This window comes from Thalassophryne amazonica, chromosome 13 (assembly GCF_902500255.1).
Source record: "Thalassophryne amazonica chromosome 13, fThaAma1.1, whole genome shotgun sequence".
Taxonomy (NCBI): Eukaryota; Metazoa; Chordata; class Actinopteri; order Batrachoidiformes; family Batrachoididae; genus Thalassophryne; species Thalassophryne amazonica.
The window spans coordinates 90001-99794 of NC_047115.1; the positions used below are offsets into that span (position 1 = coordinate 90001).

The 9794-nt window shown below is 48.5% G+C and overlaps 1 protein-coding gene across 2 annotated transcripts in view; it reads left to right on the plus strand.

Annotated features, from left to right (window-relative positions):
- Positions 1 to 2040, plus strand: part of tjap1 (tight junction associated protein 1 (peripheral)) — a 76689-nt gene extending 74649 nt beyond the window's left edge. For both annotated transcript variants that reach the window (XM_034184606.1, XM_034184607.1), the window contains 2 exons: positions 1 to 517; positions 1284 to 2040. The exon at positions 1 to 517 is cut by the window's left edge and continues 170 nt beyond it. In XM_034184606.1, coding sequence (XP_034040497.1) covers positions 1 to 517; positions 1284 to 1916 — 1150 coding nt within the window. In that variant the 3' untranslated portion in view covers positions 1917 to 2040. The remainder of the gene's footprint in view (positions 518 to 1283) is intronic.
- The last annotated feature ends 7754 nt before the right edge of the window (positions 2041 to 9794 follow it).

Genomic DNA, 9794 nt, shown 5'->3' on the forward strand with positions numbered 1-9794 from the left:
CCTCAACTCAGCCCAATCCAGCAGCTGTGGCCATCCTGTTGCAGAGGACGTCTTCATACATGTGGACATGACGAGTCCTGTGGCCACTGAGGGGCGGGGCAAGACCAACAGCACACAAGAAGCAGCACAGACGAATGGCTCCTGTCACACCCAGAGCAGCCTGGACGCTCAGCAGGGAGGGAAAGAAATGAGTGGTGCACCATCCTTTGACAAGCTAAACCCCTACCCACCGCCACCACCCCCCCACCCCCTCTACCCCGGTCGCAAGGTCATTGAGTTCTCCTCTGATGATAAAGTCAAGATTCCTAAGAACAGTCCACTGCCTAACTGCACCTATGCCACGCGGCAGGCCATCTCACTCAGCCTGGTACAGAACGATGACGAGTCCCTCGCACCTGGAAGCCCTGCTCCGTCTTCCTCCTCAGGAGGCATCAGCCAGCGTACACCACTGTCCCACTATGACGCCATCACTGGGACGCAGTCCAGCCAGTCCAGTCCATTCAGCAGCCCACCTCAGGTAAGTCAGAGCCCCGCCCACCTCAGGTCTGGATCTGAAATGTTTTTGTTTTTCTCAGCTGTGTGTTTCTACTACTTGTCCTTGCCTCCGGTGGAGGAGTTTAAGTATCTCGGGATCTTGTTCACAAGAGAGGGACGGATGGAGCGTGAGATCGACAGACGGATCGGTGCAGTATCTGCAGTGATGCAGTCGCTGTATCGGGCCATCGTGGTGAAGAGAGAGCTGAGCAGGGGGGCAAAGCTCTCGATTTACCGATCGATCTACGTTCCGACCCTCACCTATGGTCATGAGATTTGGCTCATGACCGAAAGAACAAGATCGCGAGTACAAGCGGCCGAGATGAGTTTCCTCCGCAGGGTGGCTGGGTGCTCCCTTACAGATAGGGTGAGGAGCTCTGTCACTCGGGAGGAGCTCGGAGTCGAGCCGCTGCTCCTCCACGTCAAAGCAGCCAGCTGAGGTGACTCAGGCATCTTTTTCGGATGCCCGCTGGACGCCTCGCTGGAGAGGTGTCCCGAGCACGTCCCATCGGGAGGAGGCCCCGGGGAAGACCCAGGACACGCTGGAGGGACTACGTCTCTCAGCTGGCTTGGGAATGCCTCGGGGTTCCCCCGGAGGAGCTGGGGGAGGTGTGTGTGGATCGTGAGGTCTGGGCGGTTTTGCCTGAGCTGTTGCCCCCACGACTCGACTCTGGATGAAGCGGAAGAAAATGGATAGATGGATGGTGTTTCTACTAAATGCCTAACTCTTGTGGCCCCACCCCCCTCAGGCACCCAGCATACTGGCGAGCTCTGGCAGCTCAGAGGAAGACCTACTTGCCAACTGGCAGCGGATGTTTGTGGAGAAGATGGCTCCATCGTGTGAAACCTCCCTGGTTCACCGCACCTCCTTCAACAACCAGACGGCCCAGGAGCTGCAGAGGAGGTGCAAGCCGGTGGGGGGCGGGGCCTCCTTGTCCTCCGATCACCACCGGGCAGCGTACTCTGACGGGGAGGAGGGTTCGTCTGCGCAGAGCTGGACACCGAGCCACGGCTCCAGCCTAGACACAGACACCGACACAGAGATGCACCTCGGTAGACGGGGGCCCTACAGCAGGGACGAGGAGGACGCTGACAGGCTGCTGATGAACCTGGATGACGACTGCGGCAGCGGGGACACTGCTGTTACTATGGCAACTGGTCCTGCGGACTGTCACAGGAATGAGGCGGCAGAGAGCTCGGCCGAGGAGAAGGATGAACTTCCAAGGGACCTACCCATCATCTCGCCCCACCTCTTAGACTTTGATCCCACCTCCTCTGGCACACAGCGACCCCAGAAAAGCCTGAAGAGGATGGGTGTGCACCACCTGCACCGCAAGGACAGCCTGACCCGAGCCCAGGAGCAAGGCACGCTGCTGGACTAATGCTCGGCCGTCCACACTGTGCTCCATCAGCCACTGTCTGTTTCCGTGATGACTGAGCCGTCCATCAGGATGTCAGAGGTCACACCCACCCAGGAAATAGCCATACTGTACCATATGCTGCCCCGTGTGTGAGAGACACAATCAGTTTGTTGACTGATTTTATTTTTCTCTGGTCAGAATTTTTTTTATTTGAAAATGTAAAAAGAAATGGTCACTGTTCAGAATCAGGACCCAAAACCTGATCAGGGGTGAGAATCAGCACCCAAAACCCGTTCAGGGGTCACACTCAATACCCAAAACCTGATCAGAGTTTAGACTCAAGACCCAAAACCTGATCAGGGGTCAGAATCAGGACCCAAAACTTGATTAGGGTTCACTGATGGGTTTTGCCTCATTTCCTGATCTCACCCACACTCAGTGCCTCTCTCTCTGTCTCTGTCTCTCTCTGTCCGTCTCTCCTTTCTGTCTGCCTCATTGACTCTCCTCTCTGTTTGTCTCTCTGTCTTTCTCACTGTCTCTCCTCCCTGTCTGTGTCACTGTCTCTCCCCTTTGTCTGTGTCTCTCCTCCCTGTCCATCTCACTGTCTCTCCCCTCTGTCTGTCTCAGTGTCTCTCCTCTCTGTCTCTCTCCACTCTGTCTCTCCTCTCTGTCTGTCTCTCCACTCTGTCTCTCCTCCCTGTCTGCCTCAGTGTCTCTCCTCCTTGTCTGTTTCACTGTCTCTCCTCTCTGTCTGTCTCTCTGTCTCTCCTCCTTGTCTGTCTCTCTGTCTCCTCTCTGTCTGTCTCACTGTCTCTCCTCTCTGTCTGTCTCACTGTCTCTCCTCCTTGTCTGTCTCACGGTCTCTCCTCTCTGTCTGTCTCTCTGTCTCCTCCTTGTCTGTCTCACTGTCTGTCCTCCCTGTCTGTCTCAGTGTCTCTCCTCTGTCTGTCTCTCATCCTTGTCCGTCTCTCTGCCTCTCCTCTCTGTCTCTCCTCCTTGTCCATCTCACTGGCTCCTCTCTCTGCCTGTCTCAATGTCTCTCCCCTCCGTCTCTCCCCTCTGTCTGTCCTCTCTGTCTGTCTCTCCTCCCTGCCTGTCTCACTCTCTCCTCTCTGTCTGTCTGTCCTCTCTGTCCGTCTCTCCCCTCTGTCTCTCTTAGTGTCTCTCCTCTCTGTCTGTCCTCCCTGTCTGTCTCACTGTCTGTCCTCTCTGTCTGTCTCAGTGTCACTCCTCTCTGGCTGTCTCTCCTCTCTCTGTCTGTCTCTGTCTCTCCTTTCTGTCTCTCTCCTCCTTGTCCGTCTCTCCCTTCTGTCTCTCTGTCCTCTCTGTCTGTCTCTCTCTCGCTCTCTGTCTGTCTCTCTGTGTCTCTCCTCTCTCTGTCTGTCTCACTCTCCCTTGTCTAAAGCTTGTGAGCACAATACCAGGGCTGCTCAAGGTCAAAGGTCAGACTTTAGTTTGCTGTAATTACCTGATTGGTCCATCAGTCACCTCCTGACACCCTACCTGAACTCTGACCCCGTCCTCCCCCACAGTGACTCTTGGTTTGGGGGCCTGAAGCGGAGCGTCTTTTGTTGTTGTCATTACATTTCACTCTTTAGTTCTGGATCATTTAATTAGATTTATTGATTTCTGATTGTCTGGAATATGGAAGCTCAATCCTGACAGAAAAGTTTCAGTTTTGTTTCACTTTTTTTGTCTCAACAGATTCTGTAGCCACGAGTTTCCTCTCATAAATTTATTTTGTCATGTTTCACTCACACAATTTAATTAAAAGCATTTGACTTTTACCACATTTTTTCTGTAATTTTCTTTGACTACAAACTGCAGCAGATTTTTTGACCTGTGTGTATATATATATATATATATATATATATAAAAAAGTCTATCAAATATCTCAGAATTATCTAAACTGCTTTGGGCTGATCTATAATTCAGATTTTTTTCTTATTGCTTCATAATTTTTTTTCATGTAAACTTGGTGCCTGTAATGTTTGAAATTTCTTTAGATTTTTTTCTTGTAGTTGTAGTAGTTCTTTGTGGCAGGACTGGGCTTCCATGTCTTTGACTTTTTGCTCTTTGAATGTTGGCTTCTTGCTGCCTCACAGTCACGCCCACCAAGGCCACGCCTCCTTGATGATTGACATTTCCAGCAGCCTGCAGATTCGGAGCAGGTTGTACCGAGTCTTTATTAAAATGCTGAATGTGTTTAAAATTTTTTTCTTTTCTTCATCATCACTAATACATTTTGAGGGAACATCAGTGACCACGCTCGTGTTCCGCCTGGACGAGGACACACTCGCGTTCCGCCTGGACGAGGACACACTCGCGTTCCGCCTGCACGAGGACACGCTTGGGCACTTGCATTAACATCCACTTCTGGACATTCTTGGGTCTGTGGTGATGACGACAGCTTGACACGAGACCTCTGGCGCTGTGAGGTAAGTTCCTCACCTGTTAATCACTCATCAAAATGTGTGAGAGTTTGCTCGTTACTGGTTTATTTTAAAAAATGCTAATTGGAAAGTGGCCACGCCTACATCCTCCTGGTTCATCCAATCGTACAGCATTTCAAAATGTACATGATGCAAATGGGAGGTTGGCAGTTTACTCTGTAACAATCACTTTGAATTTGAAAACAAGAAAATTAAGACGAATGTTTTCAGACTTTCTTCTCAAAGGATTCTGGATCCTGTTTGGTTCAGTGCTCAAAAAAACACATTTCTGTTTGTTATCCACATAAACACAATAATGTATCAATCAAGCTTGACTTGGTCCCGCCCACTAACTCATCAGATGTGGGAACTAAATGAAACTGTGTAAACTGAGTTGTGCGCTCATAGTAACATTTTGGGCGCATCACAAAATCATTTCTGTGTGTTCACCAGGGGCACCGACAAGGATTTTGGGCCCCATGAAAAGAAACCTTACTTTTAATAATTTATTTGTATGTTACTGCTGCAAATAAGTATTTGAACACCTACCAACCAGCAAGAATTCTGTCTCTCACAGACCTGTTAATTTTTCTTTAAGAAGCCCTCTTATTCTGCACTCTTTACCTGTATTAATTGCACCTGTTTGAACTTGTTACCTGTATAAAAGACATCTGTTCACACACTCAATCAATCACACTCCAACCTGTCCACCATAGCCAAGACCAAAGAGCTGTCTAAGGACACCAGGGATGTTACGCATATTGATTTTGCCTTGCCTCCACATCTCAGATCCGCCCAGCTGATCAGCAGCACCTGCCAGCTGATGCCCACCTGGGAGTATAAAAGTCCAGCGTGCCACATGCCCCGGAGCGTCTGGGTTTTCCTTTTGCTGCAGCATGTTTTTAACTTTGTCGTATTTTCTTTTCTTTTGTTATGTTTTGTTAATAATAAAGTGTTATACTTTTTTGAGCACCTTCCACTCACGCCTTCTTTTCCTTTTTTTTGTATCTGTCAGTTGCGTTGCCAGTGCCCTAGACTGTGGCACGTAACAGATTTGGGGGCTCGTCCGGGATTGCCACCAGGTTGGACCGGATCGGGGGCTGATTTCTGTGGTGATGTACGGCATTTTTCTGTTTGTGTGTGTGTGTGTGTGTGTGGGCGTTTTTGTGCTTTTGTGGCTTTGTTTTTGTTGTGAATCCCAGTTTAGATTAGGGGGTGTCCAGCTTGGTGGATTTTTGTTCACCATTCCATCTGGTGCCCGTTTTTTGTTTTAGTTTGTTATTTTTGGGGCAAATTCTGGGTGGTGTGTATTCACTGGCGGGGGCTTCACAGTGGCCTCAAGGCCGGCAAGCTCCAGAAGATAGATTAGGTTTTTTTTTTTCCTTTTTCTGGGGTTCTGGGATTCTTTTATAATTGTGTGGGCTGCCGAGTGGTTATAGTGAGCTGTTTTTGTCTTTTGTGGCCCCGTGTGAGTGGAGCACTGGTGCGTGTAATTGGCGTGATTGGATGACTTCGTGGTTTTGTGCGCAGCGTTTTGTGAGTCGGCTGTGTGTGTAATCGGCTGTGAGTAGGATCAGCTGTGTTGTGATTAGCTGTGGCTTGTTTGGAGACGGCTTTGTGGGGGTTTTACGTACCCCATCTTGACCTCCGACAGAGTCACCGCCTTCTGGACGGCCTGTCTATCTTCTCGGCTGAATTAACTGCAATTTTGTGGGCATTGTGGTGGCTTGAGGAAAGTGGAGTCAAGAGTGCAGTGATTTGCACTGACTCCTTGTCATCTCTGATGGCCCTGGAAGGAGGTGAGGGTTGTAAAGCTTGACCAGACATTATTGATGAAATTTTGATTACGATATACAGGTTAGAGGTAGTGGGTTTTGATGTGGCTTTTCTGTGGGTAACAGCTCATGTTGGAGTTGAAGGCAATGAAATTGCAGATGGCCTCGCTAAAGCAAGCTTGAAAGAAGTGAGCGTTCATTTTAAAGTGCCTTTTGGGAGAACTGAGTGTCGCTCTTTTGTTATGGATGCCATAGGAAAGCTGTGGCAGCAAATGTGGGATGCTGAAATTAGGGGAAGAAAGTCTTATGATATTGTTCCTTCAGTTACTGGCACCATTATAAGATCTGGCCTCTCTCGGCAGGATGATGTCAAGCTGACTCATCTCCGGCTGGGCCATTGTGGGTTGGCTAGTGGACTGTTCCTCATTGGAAAACACAAAGATGGTCTTTGTGAATTTTGTGATGTCCCTGAAACGGTGTATCATTTTATTTTGCATTGTTCTGCGTATGCAGAGCAAGGAAAAGATGTTCTGTGTGCTTTCATCTTTGGGAATTAACACCTTTTCCCTAAGGACCATTCTAGGTCAAGGAGCTTCCCCTAAAGAGAGGGCAATGGCAGTCATAAATTTTCTGAGGAGCACAGGGTGTTACAATAAAGTATAGGGCGTGTTCTAGGTGCAGTTTCTGACAAGTGGGGGGCAGCAATGCACTAGCCGTGCCTAGTCTGCCGGAAATAAAAAGAAGAAGAAGAAGACGGCTTTGTGGTTTGGTGAGTGATGGCTACGTTTAACTTGGAGGAGTTTGTGGCACAACCGTCAATTTCTGTGTTTAACTCCTGTAGAAAGTGTGATTTATTTGAAATTGCCCAGCATTATGACGTTCCCGTCTCCTCTGGTTTGCGTGTGAGTGAGGTGAGGGAAGCTGTGCTGCCTGTGTTGGTGAGCAGAGGTGTTTTTGTTTTGTCGGAGTGTGATGATTTCGTGGGTGTTGAAGTGATTGCGGGGGGAGCAGTGGCGTCCCCGGTGCGTCTCGGTCAGGAGAGCGCACCGCTGCTGCAGGTGAGCTCAGGCGCAGGTGTGTCTGAGGTGAAGGACAAGGGGGTGCGGAAACCTCTGCCCGTGATGTGCGTGTGGACGTGCGCGTGGCGCATCTTAAAAGTGAAAGAGAGGAAAAAGAATGTGAGTTTCAGCTCAGACGTGAACTAGAGTTGAAGCGCATTGAGGTAGAAGCTGCCACCACTAGAGAAGTGGAGTTGAGAAAGTTGGAAGCAGAGTCAGTTTTTAAAATGCAGCAGCTGGAGCTGCAGGTCCGGGGTTCGGTTACGGAACCTCCCACAGTCAGTCCGCGTGATGCGTTTGATGTCACTAAAAACATTCAGCTTGTTCCAGTTTTCCGCAACGGTGAGGTAGAGTTGTATTTTGGTGCTTTTGAGTGCATTGCGGTCGCCTTACACTGGCCGTGGGATGTGTGGGCTATTTTACTGCAATGCAAACTGAACGGTAAAGCATTAGAGGCGTGTGCGTCATTGTCTGTTTGACATAGCCTAAATTATGACAAACTGAAGGGCGTTATTCTTCGCGCATACGAGTTGGTCCCAGAGGCGTACCGACAGCGTTTTAGGGGGCTAAGGAAATCTTCTACCCAAAGTTTTGTGGATTTTGCCCGTGAAAAGAGCTTGTTATTTGACAGGTGGTGTTCCGCCAGTAAAGTGACCACTTATGCATTATTGCGTGAGTTGCTTTTGATTGAAGACTTTAAAAACTCTTTGCCTGAGCGTATTACTATTTATCTTAATGAACAGAAAGTAACTACGCTCCAGCAGGCTGCGGTTTTGGCAGATGAGTTTGCGCTTATGCACAAAGCAACTTTTACACGCGATTCTGTTTCTAAACCAATTGACAAATCGCCACAGACTAATTTCTCGGCCAGTGCCAGGCCTGAAAAGCAAAGGCAGTGTTTTTATTGCCATAAAATTGGTCACCTTGTAGCTGATTGTGATGTCCTAAAACGGAAACAACTTGTGCCAAAACCTAAAGGTGTGGGTTTAATTAAAACTGTGCCTCTAGCTGTAATTCGGTCCGTTTGCACGGCAGTTGTCACTCCTGACAAGTGTTTTAAGCCTTTTATTTTTGAGGTGTTTGTTTCGGTACCAGGAGAGGCGAAGCGCCCTGTTAAGGTCTTGCAGGACACGGGTGGTCGGGGTCTCAGTCTTTTATCCTTTCTGGGGTGTTGCCTCTCGGCTCAAACACTGACTGTCACTCAAGCATTGTAGTGAAGGGCATTGGTTTAACTTACGTCCCAGCTCCACTGCATAATGTCTATCTTGAGTCTAAGTTGGTTAGTGGCGTATTTTCAGTGGCTGTTCGTGACCAATTTCCCATTGACAGAGTAGATTTTATCATGGGAAATGACATCATGACAAAGTCTACCCGGCTCCTGAAGTTGTCAGTCAGCCTATTCCAGGATCTGAAAAGGATGAGTTGGCCACAAATTACCCTGGTGTGTTTCCAGCGTGCGTCTTGACACGAGCCCAGGCAAAGAGAACACCGGAAGGTGATGTTGATTTAGGCGACTCTGTGCTCGCCCCTGTTTTGTATGGGGAGGGTGCGCCATCTTCTGGCCGAGATGAGAAGGACACAAAGATTAATGTGGACATTGGGGAGTTCCAGACAGGCTCGCTTATGTCTCCTCCACTAACATGTGAAGCTCTTATTGAAGCTCAAAAAGCTCAAAAAGCTGATTCTACTTTACTGAAATGTTTTTCTGTTTTAAAGAGCCCAACTGATAACAACCACTACTTCCTGGACCAGGGAGTGTTGATGCACAAGTGGGTTCCTTGGTCAGAGACCAGTGCTGATTCCAAGGGTTGGTGTGTAGTGTTCCAGATTGTGGTTCCTAAGTGGTATCGACCTCATGTGCTAACTCTAGCCCATGAACATTGGTGGTCTGGTCATCTTGGTGTGACTAAAACTTATAATCGTGTTCTACGGCATTTCTTTTGACCCGGTCTGAAAACTGATGTGGCTCGTTTTTGTAAATCCTGTAGTACCTGCCAGATTGTGGGAAAACCAAACCAGGTGGTACCGCCGGCACCACTTCGCCCTGTGCCTGCTGTCGGTGAGCCTTTTGAGCATGTAATTGTGGATTGTGTTGGCCCCTTACCGAAAACCAAATCTGGTAACCAATTTCTGTTGACTATGATGTGTGTTACCACTCGTTTTCCTGAAGCTGTTCCTCTACAAAGAATCACTGCTTCCTCTATCGTAAAAACACTTATTAAATTTTTTACTACATTTGGTCTCCCAAAGATTGTTCAGACTGACCAAGGAACAAACTTCTTGTCTCAAGCATTTGGGGAGACATTACAGTCATTTGGTGTAATCCACTCTGTCTCTAGTGCTTGCCATCCAGAGTCACAAGGTGCACTAGAAAGATGGCACCAAACTCTCAAGTCTATGTTGAGTAAGTTTTGTTTTGAGACTGGCAAAGATTGGGATGAGGGCTTTCCCTTCATGTTGTTCGCTATTAGGGATGCCACTCAAGAATCCACTGGTTTCAGCCCAGCTGAGCTTGTGTTTGGTCATAACCTTCGTGGCCCCTTGAAAATGCTTAAGGAAAAATTTTTGTCTGGGAAAATACCAAAGGGGGACGTGTCAGAATTTGTCTTGAAGACTAAGGAACGGTTACAGCGG